At 41.4% G+C, this 20,195-nt stretch overlaps 1 protein-coding gene across 1 annotated transcript in view; it reads left to right on the top strand.

Moving 5' to 3' along the window:
- TMEM108 (transmembrane protein 108) overlaps positions 1–20,195 on the top strand; it is a 313,069-nt gene that overhangs the window by 265,683 nt on the left and 27,191 nt on the right. The window contains exon 4 of the mRNA XM_073630355.1: positions 4,250–5,251. Within this exon, the coding sequence (XP_073486456.1) occupies positions 4,250–5,251 (1,002 nt within the window). The remainder of the gene's footprint in view (positions 1–4,249; positions 5,252–20,195) is intronic.

Here is a 20,195-nt window from a genome sequence, read left to right as displayed (position 1 = left end):
TTCAACAATGTGCAAATAAAAATCCACCTTTAGGCTTTGTTCACACTTATGCGGCACAGGAGCAAATGCAATATCACATGATTACCCGCAGCACATAAAGACACGCAATGTTCTGGCAAGTACGCTGCCCTGCCATTCATTCTTAATGGCATCCCAATTGCACCAGCCAACGCTTGTGTGCTAAACTGCACCAGAACACCTGGTAACTTATTACCATGCTTTGTCGTGTAATGTATTTTCTTTAATAAAAAGGTGCCCATACTTCTTTTGTGTGATTATTGCACAAAGGGCAGCCCATTGAAAAAAATGGGCTGCCCTAAAGGTGCAAAAAAAAAAACATGTGGGCACCATCGCACCTGCATAGGTGTTAATGGAGCCTAAGCTGCTATTAGGGAAGTGAATACAGATGTAAGCAGACACTGGCAGGCCCTGACAGTTTGACAAGCCTGGCATTTGCCACAAGAGCAGCCAGATCTAACAACATTAGCAAGCAAACGTAAAGTGATTGTAAAGGATCACCTTGAAAAACAACCCATTCAGTTTAAAATAGAAATGAAAGGCAAAACATCTGTGTATGGATATAAAAAAACATTATAAATACCTTTTCTCCCCTTTCTTATAAGTGATCACATTTACCCTGTTCTCAGCTGCATAAGAGCTTGGGGAGGAGAAACGGCAGCACACTGAGCTTAACAGTGAAAGGCTGCGCGGGGGGGGGGCATGTCAGGACAAGTCTGATTATTGGAGGAGAGCAGGTTGAGTTGCCAGCTAGAGAACTGACCATGGTGTGTTCTCTTGCTTAGTGTGGTCAGTTTTTATTATTCAGACAAAGAAAGCAATACAAAGAGAACAGGATACTTTCTCATACATGTACATGGTACAGCAGGCACATATCAGGAATATGCTTATTCCTGATCTATAAGGTGACAATGGTGGGGCTGAATAATTACCAGTAATAAATGATGAGATTCAGACTGATGTGTCTGTGCTGAGCAAAAGGTGGTCACCTAAGACTGCCACGATTTTATTTGTAAAAGATGTTTTTCGGCCCTGTGTGTATTTCAAAAGCAACATTTGCCCCACCACAATTTAAGGTGTGTGTAAACCTTAACAAAAATGTTTTTTTTTTGTTATCCTTAATTGTCTGTTAAATACACTAGTGAAAAAGATCCACTATATTTGTTTCATAACTGCAAAAAATACCTGCTGATCCTACCAGAAATCATGTGAGCTCTTCTTCTGCTGACTATTAGCACTGTTCATAGGTCTCTGTGCAGACTACAGAACACCTGCCCCTACATTATGGAGATGAGAAGAGTGTTCTGCAGTCTTGTTCTAAAGGCTGCTATTCTATAGAAACAATACTGTGAACGAGTTTTGTTATCCTAGGACAGAAGAGATGTTACTGGCAGGATCACCAGGTAGAAATAAAGGAAAAAAGGACTGCAAAAAGTAAACAAATGCACATTCTACATCTAAGGACTGGTAAGCTGCACTATATTATATTTTTGTTCTTGGTTTTAGATACATTTTAGGTGGGGTAGGGTGCACTTTTAAATGAACATCTGGAAGGCAAAACAGGTAAACAAAGAATATATATAAATAAACATAATGTAATTAAAGTAAAAGAAATGTAAGTCTCTGGAAAGCTTCTTGCAGCAATTTGATTCCAGTGATCGTCAATATTCTAATTGGGTAGTGTCCTTTTAAAGCTGAACTCCAGGCACATATTAAAACATAATTTAACCCAGTTATCTATTCATTAATGCGTTAGCATAATTGCCTGAATCTCCTGATATCAGCCTCCTGTATTCCTACGCACAGAAGGTCTCTGAGAGAGGAATGATCAGCACTCTAAATCATGGTGTTGTCTGTCTCAATTTGAACATTGTAGTGATTCTCCTTCAGGCCGGGTTCACACTTGTATGACAAACGCTCCGACATTGGGAGCTCATGTCGCATGATGTGTGAAAATCAATGTTTCCCTATGAGAGCCATCTTAACTGGTCCGACACAAGTCGGTCCGACTTTGAAAATGCTCCCTGCACTACTTTGGTCCGACGTTGATCCTACTTGAGCCCATTAATATCACTGAAGTCGGATCAAAGTCGGATCACGGTCTTAATTGATCCAACTTTGGCATGCGACTTGTGCTCTGATGATCTTGAAGGGGGAACCCCACAACAAAATAAAAAAATTAGAAAACGGCATGGTTCCCCTTCCAACAGCATTTCAGGCCCTTCAGTCTGGTATGGATTTTAAGGGAACCCCCAAAAGTCCCCCCAAAATCCATACCAGATCCTTATCTGAGCACGCAGCCCTGCAGGTCAGGAAAGGGGGTGGGGATGAGCAAGCGCCCCCCCTCCTGAACCGTAGCAGGCCACATGCCCTCAACATGGGGGGTGGGTGTTTTGGGGCGAGGGGGGGGGACTTGCGCCCTCCCAACCCCAAAGCACCTTGTCCCCATGTTGATGAGGACAAGGGCCTCTGCCCGACATCCCTGGCTGTTGGCTGTCGGGGTCTACGGGCGGGGGGCTTATCAAAATCTGGAAGCCCCCTTTACCAAGGGGGCTCCCAGATCCCGGCCCCCCACCCTATGTGAACGAATATCGGGTATATTGTACCCCTACCCATTCACCTAAAAAAAAGTGTCAAAAATAAAACACAGTACACGGGTTTTTAAAGTAATTTATTAAGGCAGCTCCGGCATCGCTTCTGATTTCTTCTCCCCTCTCTGGCTCTTTTGCCGCTTCTGCTGATGTCTTCTGCCTCTGCCAGTTCTTTTCCCTTCTTCGCTGATGTCTTCTAGCCCTCTCCAGTTCTTCTCTGTCCGCCATCTTCTGCCTCTGTCGGGTCTTCACTGTCTTCACGCTCTTTTGCCGGGTCTTCTCCGCTGTCTTCTCCCTCTGTTCTTCTTCCGATGTTGACTCAATGCTCTCTCCCACTCTAATGCTGGGTGCGCGGTGTGTCACTACATATATTGGCATGGGGCGGGGGTCACCGGGTGACGTCATCCCCCCTTATGACGTCACCATCTATGGCATGATGGGGCGGTGATGTCATAAGTGATGTGGCCTCCGGGTGACATCACCCAGAGATGGGAGAAGAACCGGCAGAGGCAGAAGACATCAGCGAAGGAGGCAGAAGAGCCGGAGAGGGGAGAAGAAATCAGGGGCGACGCCGGAGCTGCCTTAATAAATTACTTTAAAAACCTATGTACTGTGTTTTATTTTTGACACTTTTTTTTAGGTGAATGTGTAGGGGTACAATGTACCTGATACTCATTCACAACGGGTGGTGGGCCGGGATCTGGGAACTTGTTAAAGGGGACTTCCAGATTCCAATAAGCCCCCCACCCACAGACCCCGACAACCAATGGCAAGGGTTGTCGGGAAGAGGCCCTTGTCCTTATCAACATGGGGACAAGGCGCTTTGGTGTGGGGGGCGCAAGGCCCCCCTGCCCCAAATCACCCACCCCTCCATGTTGAGGGCATGCGGCCTGGTACGGTTCAGGAGGGGGGGCGCTCGCTCGTCCCCACCCCCTTTCCTGACCTGCCGGTATGAGTCTGGTATAAGAGTCTGGTATGGATTTTGGGGGGGACCCCACGCCGTTTTTTCGGTGTGGGGATTCCCCCTAAAATCCATACCAGACCAAAGGGCCTGGTATGCTCTTGGAGGGGGAACCCATGCTGTTTTTTTTTAAATTTGGTATGGAGTTTCCCCTAAAAATTCATACCAGACACAAAGTGCCTACATTGTCGGGATCAAAGTCAGATCCCAGTTCATTGAAGTCCGGCGGATGTCGGACTTCAAGTCGCACGGCAAAGTCGGATCCACTGTCGTGTCATGTCGTACCAGTGTAAGAACGGCCTCATTGTCCAATCACAAACTGATTGGAAGCTGATAACCACACTGTGTTGCCAACTGCAATGGAGAAAAATCAGATCATCAACCACAGGTGTGCTAGATTCACTAAAGTGGTTGAACAGTAATTCTTTGGCAGATAAACAATCCACGTATATGCACTTCAACTATGTATTTGGTTGTTCATCTAGACTTCAGCTATATACAAGAAATGACAATTTGTAGACCTCCAGTTGCTTAGAAATGACATGTCCTAACCACATCTGCCAAGCTGAGAAGTACTGGCAAACCTTATAAGGCTTCAGGCTAAATAAAGATTATCTAATGTTTATTTTACATCCCCCAAACAAGTTTAATTTTAATTTTCAAATGTTTTCTTTTTTAGGTGTTCTACTTGTTTTGGCACAAGCGGATAAAAAAGTGTTTGCAGTTAAGGAACAGTATCCAACGTTACCATCTTACCAGATTCTGAAGGAAATTACTACAAATGCAGAAATGGTGACACCAGGTGTTATTTTCAACCCTGTTCGGAAATCTACAAGATCTGGAAATCGGCAGTCTGTGAAATCTTCAGACTCAGTGCCCTCACTTCGCAACAAAGCTGTTAAATACAATGCCAGGCTTACAACCACACCATTTTTCAATGTTCAGGGTGTTACACATTCAGGAATTGTGCAGAAAGCATTTGGAAATATGACAGATGGATTATTTGGGTCTACAGAAGCTTACCTCAAACCTGAGCTTTTTACAGGCTTTCCAATGAGGACTACAACTACGAATGACCATACTAGCACTATTCTTGCATTTCTTAAAGACTCTTTACTCCGTGCTGGTACTTTGCAAAGCCTTTCTTCTGAGAGTTCACCTACTCTTGCCAGTGAAATGTCAAAGAATACTGAACCAGTGTCTGTGCCTTTTAAAACTCCACATTATAAATTATGGGATGTGTTAAATCGCAATGGTTCCTTGTTCTCCATTAGACAAGGGAACAATGGAACTTCTCCAGCCATTACAACAATGACTACACTACCAACATCTCTGCAGACTTCTATGGATTCTAAAAGCACCATATCTGATATTGAAAGCAGCAAGGAAACTGTCATCAAGCCTCATACAGTATCAGAACAAACTACCACATTAGACTTGACTGTGCCAATTGATGTCACCACCAAAAACTCCATAACTATGTCTACAACTGGATCCACAGCTACTGGGAATTTCCTCAACAGGCTGGTACCTGCTGGAACATGGAAACCTGGTGCTCCTGGAAACATTTCACATGTAACAGAGGAGGGCAGTCAACCAGCACACAGAGAATCTATTTGCCTAAGCAAAGTGGATATTGCCTGGATATTCTTGGCTATTAGCGTACCAATATCATCATGTTGTAAGTATATTTATTTTTCTGCATTCCAGTGGCGCTGCATCCATAAGGGTGCACGGGCGCCGCCCCCTCTTTCCAGCCACTCCCTCTATCACCAATAGATAGATTCATGCATTGCATGAATCTATCCATGGCTGCCGCTGCCATATGGATATTCAGGCGCCCGGCCCCTTTTCGAGTGCCATGCACCTGAATTACAGTGGCGGGGCGTGTTTTTGAAGCACCTGATTAGAGCCATAGGCTCTAATAGGCATCAAAAAAAGGTAAACAGGGAGCACCTTGCTGGGCGCTCGAAGTTCACCCAGCTGTGTTAGAAAAGTGAATGAATATTCTCTTTCCTAACACTGAACCGCCTCTCCGACAATCAGGTGCTCGGGACTGTTACCCGTCACCTGATTGGCTGAAAGGACAGGCGCTGTGATTGGGTGCCTATTAGCCATCCAATTATAGGAGAGGACGCGAGGAGAGAACGGGAGAAGACATCAAGGGCGTGGAAGACAGGGCACAGCCCACGGCCGTCTCCCACTTCCCCACCGAGACAGGGTAAGTGCTGGACAGACAGCGAGCGGGGGGGCACAGTGACAGCATTTGATGTTCACAGTGGGAGCATTTGATGGGCACAATGGGAGCATTTGATGGCACAGTGGCAGCTTTTGATGGGCACAGCGGGAGCATTTGATGGGCACAATGGCTGCATTTAAAGGGCACAGTGGCTGTGTTTGATGGCACAGTGGCTGAGTTTTATGGCACAGTGGCTGCATTTGATGGGATTTTTTTTCAGAACTTTTCAGTTAGGCCCCTTTCACACTGTGGCGGTGGGGGCGTCGGCGGTAAAACAGCGCTATTTTTAGCGCTGTTTTACCGTCGTTTTTGCGGCTGTATTCGGCCGCCAGCGGGGGTTAAAACCGCACCACTAGCGGCCGAATACAGCCGCAAAAAACGATGGTAAAACAGCGGTAAAAATAGGGTTAAACCCGCTCGTACAGCGCGGCTATAGCCGCGGTATTACCGCGGTATAGCCGCGCTGTCCCAAAAGATGCGGCTCGCAGGACTTTTTTTACCGTCCTGCCAGCGCACCGCTTCAGTGTGAAAGCCCTCGGGCTTTCACACTGAACAAACAGTGGAGGCTGTTTAGGGGCGGTTTGCAGGCGGTATTTTTAGCGCAATAACGCCTGCAAACCGCCCCAGTGTGAAAGGGGTCTTAGTTTGCGCCCTCCCCCCAAAAAAAATTTTGAGCACCAGCCGCCACTGCTGCATTCTCATTTCAGGAATATGTTACCAGAAGCTTTAAATACAGAATTATTTTCTGTCCTCTGTCACACACCAATAATCCCAATCTACAGAAAGAACATTTAGCTATAGATGAGGCATGCAAATCAATTTTTCTTAGAAAGGAAAAATGAAGGGAGGAATATGTCATTGTGTTTTGCAATTGGAAGCCCAGTAGTTTTCAGAGGATGCTAGGAAGGCAAAATTGATTTAAATACAATTGTTACAAATAGGAATATGTTACATGTGCTTGTATTAATTTTTACTTAAGTAATTATTTGGCAGCCACTGTCTGACTTTGAAGAATTATATTGGTCTTGTTTCATGCTAGCTTCAGCAAAAATCTGAATTAGATTTAAATCATTCTTAGAGGAATGTTTGTTAAACTATCCCTTTGGACCCAACTGCTTCCATGTAGCGTAACAGAGTAGTTTCCATCTGCCCAGCTGCAATTGCCGTGACTCATTGACATATTAGGGATCTTGAACTGTATTTGATACTGTTATTCCGCGTACACACGACCGGACTTTCCGGCATAAAAGGTCCAACGGAATCATTCCATCGAACATTCCGATCGTGTGTGGGCTTCATCTGACTTTTTCTTTAGAAAATTCTGACGAACCTAGAAATAGAACATGTTTTAAATCTTTCCGACGAAATCAGTTCCTATTGGGAAAACCGCTCGTCTGTTTGCTGTTCCGACGGACCAAAAACGACACAAGGGCAGCTATTGGCTACTGGCTATTGAATTTCCTTTCTCTAGTCCCATTGTACGTCATCGCGTTCTAAACGATCGGACTTTGGTGTGATCGTGTGTAGGCAAGTCCATTTCAGCGGAGCTCCGTCAGAACTCCGTCGAAAAAAACGTCGGACCTTTTCTGCCGGAAAGTCTGGTCTTATGTACGCAGCATTAGGTGTCCAGGCCTTGTCCAGCAGCCCTAAGAAAAGTATTCAGGAAATTTGAGAGACATGCCTAATTTCACAGTGAATAAGCTGTGGAATACTGTATGTAAAGGAGCATTGGTTGGTCACATTAATCTGCCCAGTATAAAATTGATAACTGCATGCATTAAAAAAAAAATAGTGCATCAGAGACAAATAAACATGGGGGCAAATATTGAAGATCCATAGTAAAATTTTGATGGGACTACTTTGAAAAACAAAGGGCTACTTCTATTCATGTGGAGAAACAGACAACGCCTAAACAGATTCCCTGAGAAGGCGAGCAGATGGTGCACTGACTTGTGGTGTCTTCCTAGCACCTGGACACAACATGGAGAAAGGAGATGAGAAGCCGGTGTCTTGCCTAAAAAGTTCCCCCGGCGGATAAGGACACCCCCTCTACTGCACAGGCGCAGCACTTGCGCAGTAGGAACAACAAGGGAGCCGCCGAAAAGAACTGAAGCTGAACACCTGAGTCAGCTGTACACGGCGCCTGCGCACTACATTCTACCCTATGTCCACGTTAAAGCCCCACCATCCAAGTGGACATAGAGTTAGAATAATAATATGCCGAGCGCAGCTAGGCCGTGCCCGAAGCGTGGCGAGCGTAGCGAGCCCGCGAGGGGCCTGTTACAAACTTTTTTATTAAAATAGTTTTCGCTCGCAGGCGCCGTGTACAGCTGACTCCGGTGTTCAGCTTCGGCTCTTATGGGCGGCTCCCTTGTTCCTACTGCGCAAGAGCTGCGCCTGCGCAGTAGAGGGCGGTCCTTCCTCGGCAGAACACCGGCAACCATGTGGAGTACAGAAAATACAGCATCTTGCACATTTCGGCTGTTAGTCTTAATCATAGCCATGACATGGCTATGATTAACAGAGAAGTATGTCATTTTTTTTTTTTAAATCATACTTACCTAGGTGGATGCAGCATCGATGTGATGCTGCATCTGTCCCCCGCTGTCTCTAAGGCTGAGAACTGAGCGATCAAACACCACTGATCGCTCAGTTCTCAGTCACCCGTGCTCTGTCCCCTCTGCTGTACTTCTCTTTTAAGGCTAACAGCTGAAACGCGTAAGTTGCTGTATTTTCTGTACTCCACCTACAATAATAATATTTCTAAATTCAGAAGAACAATTTGCCGGCTTCTCATCTCCTTTCTCCATGCTATTGCTATTTACTCTCTGCTAGACACTACAGTGTTTACTGAATGCTGCGCTTTCATTTTACACACCATTCAATTCAAAATTAAAGGTGAAAGGAGAAACAGAAGACTGATAAAGGTATATCTTTGTCACTCTGCTCTCCATGTCTATCAGCATGATTCGATATAGACAAGGAGCACTGCAGCACAACCGATTTTCTCCGGGTGCTGCTTCTCCTTCTGCCATTTGGAGCTTTACATTACAGGCACTGCAAAAGTCTGATGCCAAGTCAGACTCAGGCACTTACACTGCTTGAATTTAAAATATAGACTCACATAATTATGTATTAATGAATACAGCGTTACATTAATTGGTGTCTGTTATGTCTGCCTAGAATTCAGCTTTAACTTAAAATATTCTATAATATTTGCTCAAACATATGTATTATTATTACTGTTATTACTGGTGTGAAGTGACATAGCAAAATGTCATATAACACTTTTAACTGACCAATATGTTTCTAAAGAGAGGTTCCTAACTCTAGTCATTGTAAGGATCCGTAAAGAAAGAACCAGCTTGCAGCATTTTTTCCAGTTGATTACAGAGAATCAATTGGAGCATGAGTCATTCTGACAGATGAAGTTGTGCTCTTTGGAAAGGCACTTTGAAAACATACAAAGCTCTTGACCACAGAGGAATGAAGCTAGGAAAGTCAGTAGAGAGAAAGTTAATTCTTCTTTCTATGTAGCAGCAGTTGTGTTGCGAAGACTGCAATATGTATACGATGATTGTTAGGAAAAAACAAGAGTGAGCCCATGGGACACAGTTGGAAGCTCCTGATTCAAAATAATAAAAAATCAATCATTTGATCACATGTTTTAGCAGCAGACTGCTCTATGTGGTTTCGGATACCAGCAAAGGACTCCGGACAGAGACTCAAAAAGAAAACAAACTTTTTTATTCTCACCGACGAGAGACACCCAACCCCGTCTAATGCCAGGAAGTCAAGTGCCCCGTCTATAGATATTGACAGCGTATTTATAATTTCAATTTCATCACATTTCCTTTTACTAAAAGTTAACTCTTCAACAATCCTTAAAACAACTTAAACTTCCTTTTTGCAAAAGCACTTCATAAAGGTTTCCTGTAGCTTTGTGGTTTCTTCATTTACATATTTGACCTGTTTAACATGTCTTAAAACTATATTCAGGAACATTTGCAGTTTCTCACATCCTTGCACTAACTACCTGGCTTGCAGAACATCCTGTCTTGTATGGGTGGGTGTCTAGAGACAAGTGTTCTGAAAGACTTGTTACATGTCAGAATTTCTTTGTGTGACCTTAGATATGTATATTATATGTCTGCTAGAATTCTCCATCTTTGTTACAATGTACACCCTGTCCAAGCCCAGCCATCCTGTCCCCACTGGGCCCCACCACATGATCAGTGCCCTGATTACTTGTACAGGCCTCCCCTGGGAGGAAATGCCCCTGATCGGTTCTCCTCCCATCACACTCTGTCAGTGTGAGGCAAGAAGTGCCTATTACTGAAACTTTCATGTTAACATGTGATCAGCTGTGATTGGACACCGCCAATTACATAAGTAAAGATCCGTGGGCGCACGACAGTGGTGAGATTGTGGCAACATCATATGATATCGTCCCAGAGCGAGAGAGGATCCTGTCCACCGTCATTTGACTATACAGTGGGCTGGAGGTGGTTAAACGATAAGTTTACCTTTTAAAAAAATAATAAATGTTTATCTTTTTTTGCAGGTAAAAAATCTGCATTTATTATTTTTATACACTGCAGCCTATAAAGCATTGCACCCTTGGGTGCAATGCCAGGATCCTACAGACTCTCAGTCAGCTGTCTGCCTATACCTCTGCTACGGGCAGACAGTTACCGAACTACAGGAAGAATCAATAAACTACGAGAGCCCTTGCAGTTCATTGAGAACTATAAGCTGTCTGCTTCAGGGGATGATGGTACTCGCAGTTTGTTCATTCACAAGAAACTGTGAATGAATGATGCAGCTGTGTGGGCAGAGCCCCGCACAGCCATGCTGTTTTCAAAAAGTGACAGCGGGTGCGGGGAGAAGATCCCCCTGCCTGCTGTCACAGAGCAGAGAAAACCGGGGGCGGGAGGTGGGTGTATAGGAGCATGTTACATGCTACACCCTAAATATGGGAATAACAGGTAACATGCTACTAAAAGTGAACTTATCCTTTAACATGTTTTACTTTGGGATAAGCTTAGTGGTCATCATGGCTCAGGTCTTGGGAGAACTGAAATATCTGTAAACCTTTGCATAACACCGAACCATGTAAAAATTCCTAGTAAACTTTTAGCATTTATAGTACATTGTCTACAGCTAAGCCTAGGTAGATTTTAAATTCACAACTTAATGCAGCATTGCACTCATTAATACATATTTACATGTATTTTAAGTGCAAACAACGTAAGTCCTCGAATTTGACCTGGTATCAGCATCCTGTGATCCCTGTACAGCAGGGCTGGAGTTTGAGAGGAAGAACCAATACAATAAGTCAATCAGTTAGATTGACTTAAAAGGGAGAGAAAGCAAAATGACAAAATAAATTAGCTTATCACTGTGCAGCTTCTTCTTTCGCTGTCCAGTCATGGACTGAGGTGGGTCCAGGACAACCTGAGTTTAAAGAAAGTGGGTTGATGCTGACCATCAGACTGAGTATATCTAATGGCAGAAAAAAGGACTGCAGGACACATTTCTAGATGGAAGCTGCAACCTGCATCAAAATCTCATTTTTGCCTGGAGTCCTGCTTTACTTGTCAAAAGAAGTTTATTGAGTATACAATATTATAAAGATACATAAAGTAAGTTTACAAGGATCTATAAAGTAAGCTCATTGTTTTACAGTAGGAATTATATAGGTAAATATCATGAAATTTCAAATATTAAACATTGGGTTCACGTAAACCTAAATTAAATATATATATCATTTCCTTAGTTACTTTTGTAGGTATTTAAATGATTTATATCTACTATATATATTGTTTACAGGTAGAGTGTATATAGGTCAAATAAATTCTGATAATGAGCTTTAATCGTAAGGTGGAGAAAAGGAAAGAGAAAGAAGAAAAAGGGTAGAAAGGCAGAGGTATGGTCCACAAGGTTGTCCCGCTCGTCAGTTTAATATTCTTTTTAGTTCTCTTTGAAGCCTTAGAATGGGTGTCTCTGTAAGTCATTTAATCTGTTACCATGGCAACAGGACAGAGTCATTGAAATTTGACAGGAATTGTTGTTTTATCCAAGGATGCCAAAGTTTTTCAAATTTTGGAATTTGATTTTGATCGATGGTTACCATCTTAGCATGGGACATTGTATTATTCATTCTGTGAATTGTTTCTGCTAGTACCAACGTAGGAGATTTCCATGCTTTGGCCACTGTTTGTTTTGCAGCCGTTATTAGTTGGATCATAAGTTTGAATTGAGAGAGTGTTAACCATTCCGGTTTTAGATTAAGTAAAGTTATATATGGATCTGGTTGTATTATTTTTTTAAATATTTTAGATGCAATCACGAAGACTTCCTTCCAGAAGGTTTGGATTACTGGGCACGTCCACCATATGTGTAAATGTGTGCCTATTTCTGGGCATCCTCGAAAACAAAGAGCTGAGGTATTAGGTGAATATTTTGCCACTCTAGCGGGTACAAGGTACCAGCGAGTTAGGACTTTATAATTTGTCTCCAGTGCTAAGATGTTGGGTGAGGATGACTTAGATGTGAGCCATATGTTAGACCAGTCCATGTCTTCTAAAGTTCGTCCCAGGTCCTCCTCCCACCTCTGAACATAAGAGGGTCTATTAAGATTTATTACTCCATATAATTGATTATAAAGTGATGAAATTGTACCTTTAGCAAATGGATCTTTTGTACAGATTGATTCAAAAATGGATAATTGGGATAATGGTGTACCCCCCTTTAGGAATGGTGTATAGAAATTTTTGATTTGGAGATATCTAAATATCTCAGAGTTTGGTAGATCATATTTTTCCCTAAGCGATGGGAATGAAAGGAATGATTTAGATGCTATGAAGTCATTTAGTGTCTGAATGCCAGATTTGGTCCAAGCTTTAAAAGAATTTGCGTAGATCCATGCCGGATAAAAGGCCGGATTTCTGATAAAAGAAAGGAGAGGATTGTGTGGAGATTGTAACTGATATTTGGTTTTTAGTTTATCCCAGAGAGATAAGAAGTGTTTAGTTATGGGATTATGAATTTTAAAGCGGTCTTTAGGATCAAGCCATAACAAGTTTGATATTAATAGAGGGTCATTTTCTGAAGCCTCTATAAATACCCATAATGGGATTTCCTGTTTTGCATGGTATTTGGACAGACTGGCCAAATGTGCTGCTCTGTAGTAGTTAGTAAAATTAGGGTATCCCAGGCCTCCTTTATTTTTGGGAAGATGTAGTGCGTGTATAGGTATACGTGGTTTAGAAGAGCCCCATATAAATGAAGTTGCTCTTTTTTGTACTATTCTCAAAAAATAGGAAGGAATTGGAATAGGGAGGACTAGATAAAGCAATTTGGGTAGAATAGTCATTTTGATTGCATTAATCTTCCCTATCCAGGATAAAGGAAGTTGCGACCATTGTTTTATTAGATTTGTGATCTGTCTTAATACAGGAGGATAATTGGTTGAGAATAAGTCAGAATGAGATGCTGTTAAATGAATTCCAAGATATGGGATTGATTTTTCTGCCCATGTGAATGGGAGTGCAGCCCTAGCTGGGATCAATTCCATGTTTGTGAGCGAAATATTAAGTACTAGGCATTTCTTAGGATTAATCATAAGGCCGGATAGGGCTGCAAATCCATCAAGAGCTGGTATTAAGTTAGGACCAGAGACCTGTGGTGATGATAGAAAAAGTAATATATCGTCTGCAAATATACATAATTTGTGTGTAATACCTCCTACTTCAATGCCAGTTATAGTTTGGTTTGTTCTGATGTATTGGGCCATGGGTTCGAGTATAAGGGCAAATAATAAGGGAGATAATGGGCAACCCTGTCGGGTACCTCTTTCGATATTAAAGGCTTCAGATTTGTATCCAGCATATTTTATATAGGCTTTGGGTTTATTATATAATGCTTTGATCCATGTTAAAAAGTGAGGTCCAAAACCCCATTTTTGTAATGAATATTGCATATATTGCCAGGATACTGTGTCAAATGCCCTCTTAATATCGAGAGATAGAAAACATAAAGGGATTTTCCGTTTTTTAGCAATATGTGCCAATAACACTGCCCTGCGTATATTATCGCCTGCCTGTCTATTTGGCATGAAGCCTACTTGATCTCTATGTATTAATTTTCCTATAATGCTATTGAGGCGTTTTGCTATTATTTTTGCTAATAATTTAATATCAAGGTTTAACAGAGAGATAGGCCGATAATTCACACAGGAAGTATCATCAGAAAGGGGTTTTGGGATCATACAAACAATTGCCATTAGTGTTTCTTGCCGAAAAAAATGTCCTTCTAGAAGTTTGTTAAAAGTTTCAGTGAGAATGGGAGAGAGTATTTCTGAGAATGTTTTATAGTATAAAGCCGAGTAGCCGTCTGGGCCTGGTCTTTTGTTAAGTTTTAGGTCTTTTATGGCGTTAGCAACTTCATCTATAGTTATAGGCTCATCCAAACTGCTTTTTTGATTCTGAGACAACTCAGGTAAGGTTATTTTTGAGAAGAAGGATTCAGCCTCTGTAGGATTAAATTCATTGTTTGTCTTGTATAAAGTTGCGAGATGTGAGTGAAATTTATGGACTATTTTAACTGGATTACAAGTATAAACATTTTTTGATAGTTTCAAATGTATTGGTTTGAAAGATTTGTTAGTTGAATTTAATGCCCGAGCCAAATATGTACCTGGTTTGTTTGTATTCATGTAGAAATTGTGTTTGGAGCGTTTGAGGGATTTATCAACTGACTCAGTGAGAAATAGATCGTATTCCAATCTAGATTTTTCCAGATGAGATTTTGTACTCTGAGATGGATTATCTTGGAATGATATGTAGGCTGCATTAAAATTGAGTTGTAGCTTTTTTGCTAGATTTTTGCGTTCCCGTTTAAATAGTGCCATTTGTCTTTGTATTGTACCACGCAAGACAGGCTTATGAGCTTCCCACAGTGTTATTGGGGAAATGTCTGTTGTATTATTAATTGATATGTATTCCTTTAAAGCTTGTTCAATGGCCATCTGATGTAGTGGGTGTTTGAGCATTATGTCCGGTAAGTACCACGTTGGGTCATGCGCTTTTGGTATGGCTGAGGCTATAGTAGTGTATACTGCATTATGGTCAGACCACGGAATCGGAATTATATCTGATGCAATAATTTCTGGTATCATTCCTATTGTTAGAAAAATATGATCTATTCTGGTGAAGGTTTGATGAGGGTGCGAGAAATAAGTGAATTTCTTTTTCATTGGGTTACTTTCTTTCCACGAATCTACCAGATTGTATTTGGAAAGAAGTTGAGAAAAAGGTAATCTAGAGGTTATTTTGGATGGTGTAAAAGGTGATTTATCTAGAAATGGGAGGAGGACCTGGTTCGAATCCCCGCACATTATCACTGTTCCTATTTTGTGTGTATTAATCACTTGTAATATATGTGAGAGGAATGGTGTAGGTTGTTTGTTAGGAGCGTAGTAGGAAATCACCGTGATTGCTGTATCCATTATATAACCCATGAGTATCAGGTATCTACCTTTTGGGTCTTTAATTTCTGATGATAAGGTGAATGGTGTGGATCGGTGAAATGCAATTAGAGTACCCCTTTGTTTGGTACAGGCAGAAGCCATGTAAATTTGTTGATAAAAAGGAGAAATATATTTTGGAGTAGAATCTTTGGTAAAGTGTGTTTCTTGGAGGCATACTATGTGAGCCTTCTTGTTATGGAAAGTACGGAAGGCTTTGGTCCTTTTTTGAGGGACATTTATTCCCTGAACATTCAGGGAAAGTATATTCAGTGGTGCCATGGCAACAGATCAAATAGTTTTGACTTACTTTTTGTTATGCAGAGCTGACTGCGCAGATCAACCTGTGTGGACTGAAGAGATGAAAAGATAGAAAAGAAACCAGTGAATTCTGGAGTAAAGAGTAAACAAAAAACATATGAGATTAGATGATACATTGTATAAATTATTTTTTGCAAGTAATCACAATTTACCCGTGAAAGAGAATAAATATCTCTCTCAGGGGAATAAGTGCCTTTGTCACACTCCCACATAATATGGTTGGGAGAATGAGGAGGGCTAATGGGGGTACACGGATCTTCCGCTTACAGGAGAGAAGTGCTATGTCAAAAGACATCAAAATGATGATTCATTAATTGGAGTGCAGAATATAGTTTTTGTTGAAATTATTTATTCCAGGGTGGTTGTATATGGTTAGTCTTGCCCTAGGCTAAATAATTCAGTTAGAAAGGTACTGTTAATAACTTTGGTATTGATGAAGATAGTTTGAATTATTTTGGGATTTTAACCCTTTTAGAGTAAACAATTACATATTTTATTCATATGTAACTGTTTAGATATGTTAACTCATAAAATTGAGGTTGTATTGCTTCAGATTAGAATAAACAAAAACATAGTTCTAGGAACTAGTTAGGTACTAATATATTTGTTTTAAGAAAATAAAGAAAAAGCTTCCATTACTTCTGGATTATTGAACATATTTGTCCTAAAAAGTAATAAATCTATTGTTATTACCTGAAAATATATAACTGAACAAGAATTTCCTTATTTCACTTATATATTCTAAGGCTATATGAATCAGAAGTAATAAGAAATATAACTGGAATGTAACTTGATCCCATACAGTGTGTGACTATCAGAATGCAGTTACATTCAGTTATAAATACAGGTTTTTTATAGAGAACCATCTCTTAGTATAATAAATGAAGAGATATCAGGAATTAGGATGTCAGTCCATTGAATCTTCTTGGTCCATGGATGATGTGGCATAACGGCCTCTTTTGTGAGAATGATTCCCATTTTGTTCTGAAATTTTCTGGGTGCTGCCTGAAGGTGAAGATGATGCCATTCTTCTGCGTGTGGGGGTGTTGCTGCTTGTGGGTTCTGTCAGATTTAATTTTAAAAGGGTTTGTTGTAGTTCATCTGCTGATCTGCTGATCTGCTTCTGTAAATTGTACCTTGGTAGTTAAATCTGACTGAAAAGGGGAAGCCCCATTGATACATAATGTTGTGGCGTTGCAGTTCCATTAGTTGGGGTTTCATGGATCGTCTTTTAGTAATAGTAAGTTGGGATAGGTCAGCAAAAATTTGATAATTGTGTCCTTGAAAATTAAGTTCCTTTTTTTTCTCTTGCAGCAATTAGTATTTGTTCTTTCGTTCTGTAATAATGAAATTTTGTGATTATATCACGTGGGGGTCCATCTTTCTTTTTGGCTGTGAGGGCTCTGTGTACTCTGTCCAGTTCTAAACATTCAATAGGGATATCTGGCTTTAGTTCTTGTAATAGAGCAGTAATAGTAGATTGCAGGTCTGTCACAGTTTCAGGTATTCCCCTTATGCGCAAGTTTGAACGTCTGGCTCTATTTTCGTAATCTTCGAGCTTAGTTTGAAGTATTAAATTCTCTTCTTTTAATTGTTCCAATTCTGTTATATTTTCTTGGGTTGTAATTTCAATTTCATCAATTTTTATTTCTAGGGCTGCGGTGCGGTTTCCCAGCTCTCTTATTTCTTTGGTTAGGCTTTTTGTTATTTGGTCTGAGGTTTGTTTCAAAGCCTTATGAAGCATCGTTTAAATTGTAATAATATTACTGGGGATGCTGAGGAGGCTTGTGGAGAAGTTTGTGAGAGGATTTGTTCTGTATCTGACTCAAATGGAGAGTCTTGCTGTGACATTTTCTGTCTGTGAGAGCGCCCTGATGCTGTATCTTGTGAGGTGACTGGAGCTGCTTTAGTTGCAGTGAGTGCCTGTGAGCTCTTTGTGAGGTGATTTTTATTTCTGCCACGGCTTCCTCCCAGTACCATATTTCCTGCCCAAACTTTCACAGTTTGTTCCCTGGGGCAAAAAGGTTCAAATGGATACCTTTTGAGCCTGCAGGCTCCGCTTTGTCCTTCTCTTCTCTCCTCAGCGGTGTGGAGCTCTAACAATGCATGTCTGCTCCGCTAGGCTCCGCCTCCTGTCCTCCGGAGTCCTGCTTTAAAGCCCAACTCCACCTTTTATACATTTGAAAAATAAATAAAAAAGCAGCTCAGGCTGCAATACTCACAGTCAAAAAGTCGATCTGGCTGTTAACCCTTTTCACCCGCAGCGATGTAACGCCTATGTTGGTATACTTGTCAAGTAATCTGTCAACTTACTGGTCCATAAGCACCAGAAAGTAAAAGACTTGACATGTTGGGTATCTATTTACCCAACGCTCTAAAATTAATTTTAGTATATGAAGTTATGCTGCATGGAGAGGTCACAGTCAAAACCATACATGACAGTTCCCCATTTGTAATACTCTGCTTTCAGAAAACATATAATTTTTTAGGGCTTTAACTAATTAAACGAATGTGCATTTGCCATTTAACTTGTGCGGGGAAAAAAAGCAAACACTGCTCTGGCGGTAAAAGGGTTAAAGGGTCGATCTACACATTCTAGTGTTGCATGTGTGCTGTTTTCTCCTAGTTCTGAGAACATGCTCTCACTGACAGCTTCTGATTTTGCCTAATAATTGGGAACCACTCTAATTTCCTAGTCACATGATTACTATGACAGCCAAGCACAGTGATGATCACATGGGTTTTTTCAGAAAAACAAACCCACTGGCTCAGCTGTCATTGAACCCCACAAAATTACAACTTGCTGCAGCTGGTAAAGTGAAAGACAGAAAAAAAATAAGAGTGCTTTCACACTGAAAATGCTGGCTGTTAGCGCTAAAGCCAGACGCTTTTCATCCTCTATGGGGTCACTTTTAACCCCCAAAAAAGGGTTAAAATCCTCCCGTTTTGAGAGCGCTGCCCATTCATTCCAATGGACAGGGAATTTTGGGAGCGCTAAATATAGCGCTCCCAGCATGCCCCAAAGATGCTGCTTGCAGGACTTTTCGCAACGTCTCGCAAGCACACCGCCCCAGTGTGAAAAGACACACTGGTATGAATGGGAGGTGGTTTTCAGGCGCTTTGCAGCTGCTATTTCTAGCGCTAAAGTGCCTGAAAACCGCCCCAGTGGGAAAGAGGTCTTAATGTATGAGTTAAAACAAGAAAAAACAATCAGTTAGTGAGTGTAAAATGCTTTTTTGGAAACCTGTTTGTCCATTTACCAGTTTATAACATTTACTGTGTACAGAATTAAAACTTATTAGAACAGTGTACTGTACTAAATAAAAATCTTCTATTTCCTTTAAAACAATGTAAACATGATTATGGTAGACAAATTAATTAAAAAAATAGCTTTCAAATGATCAAAAAATATGTGTTAAATAGTCTACTAAAATGTAGCAAGTATGTAAAGCATTTTTATAAAGGCTCAAGCATTATAAAGCCTGCAAACTAAAGAATCTTTACTGCCACCTACTGGGCATTATATGTATTACTGCATATACAATAAATGTACAGTACTGTAGATTTTAAGAGACTCACAGGACACAGCTAAACATCATCAAGACATACTGGGGGGGATTTACTTAAACTGGAGCACTCCGAATCAGGTGCAGCTGTGCATGGTAGCCAATCACCTTCTAACTTCAGCTTGTTCAATTAAAGTGTTACTAAACCCAGGACTCTGCATTCACTATATCTGGTCTCCCACAGTACATGGAAATGCGATAGTTTTAGGCTGGGTTCACACTATTGTGAATTGGATGTGGGATCCCCGCATTCAATTTGCATCAGCAGGAGAATGTGGCCGGCTCTCTATGGAGCCGGTTCACATATCTCATATGCGGCTCCAGTGCAAATTTGCACAGGAGCCCTGTGCATCTTCTGGTCCTTTTCAGGTTCAAATTCAACCCAAAATGCGGGCTGAAATCTGACCTGAAATTGTGAACCAGGACGCACAGGACTCCTGCTGTAAGCTGCATTGGCATGCAGTGTAAACCAAGCCTGAGTAAATTTAAACTGCTAAATACTTTTTTTCATCAGCAGTATATAGCAGTCTTGTGACTTCTATCAGTTTCTGGTTAAAGCTTGTAGGAGGAGTTTTCATTCTGCACTAACTGTCTCATAAGGCTGAAGGACCCCTGACCCCTGTCTGGACAGTGCTGATTGGCCCTGTGCTGATCACATGCACTCTCCCAAGAAAAAAAGAATCTCTCTAGCAATACATACAAAACTGAGCATGTGCAGCTTGTCCCCTAGCCTCTGTCTTATCAGGAGATGGCTTGGGGGCCACAATTCATTACAAATACTTTTACAATATGATTATGAGACTTTCTCTGTTTATGAATGAGCATGTAAAGGGGTAGACTGGTGTTCCGTCACATCCTCCACGTTTCCCTCACTCGTTGGGTGCCAAGCAAGGGTGACATAAGAGGTTTCCTCTTGGGGTGCCCAAGGGCATGCTCACCAAAGCCTGAGGACCAGGCAGGAGCCGCGATC

This window comes from Aquarana catesbeiana, linkage group LG05 (assembly GCF_042186555.1).
Source record: "Aquarana catesbeiana isolate 2022-GZ linkage group LG05, ASM4218655v1, whole genome shotgun sequence".
Taxonomy (NCBI): Eukaryota; Metazoa; Chordata; class Amphibia; order Anura; family Ranidae; genus Aquarana; species Aquarana catesbeiana.
This window is presented reverse-complemented; position numbering and strand designations above follow the sequence as displayed.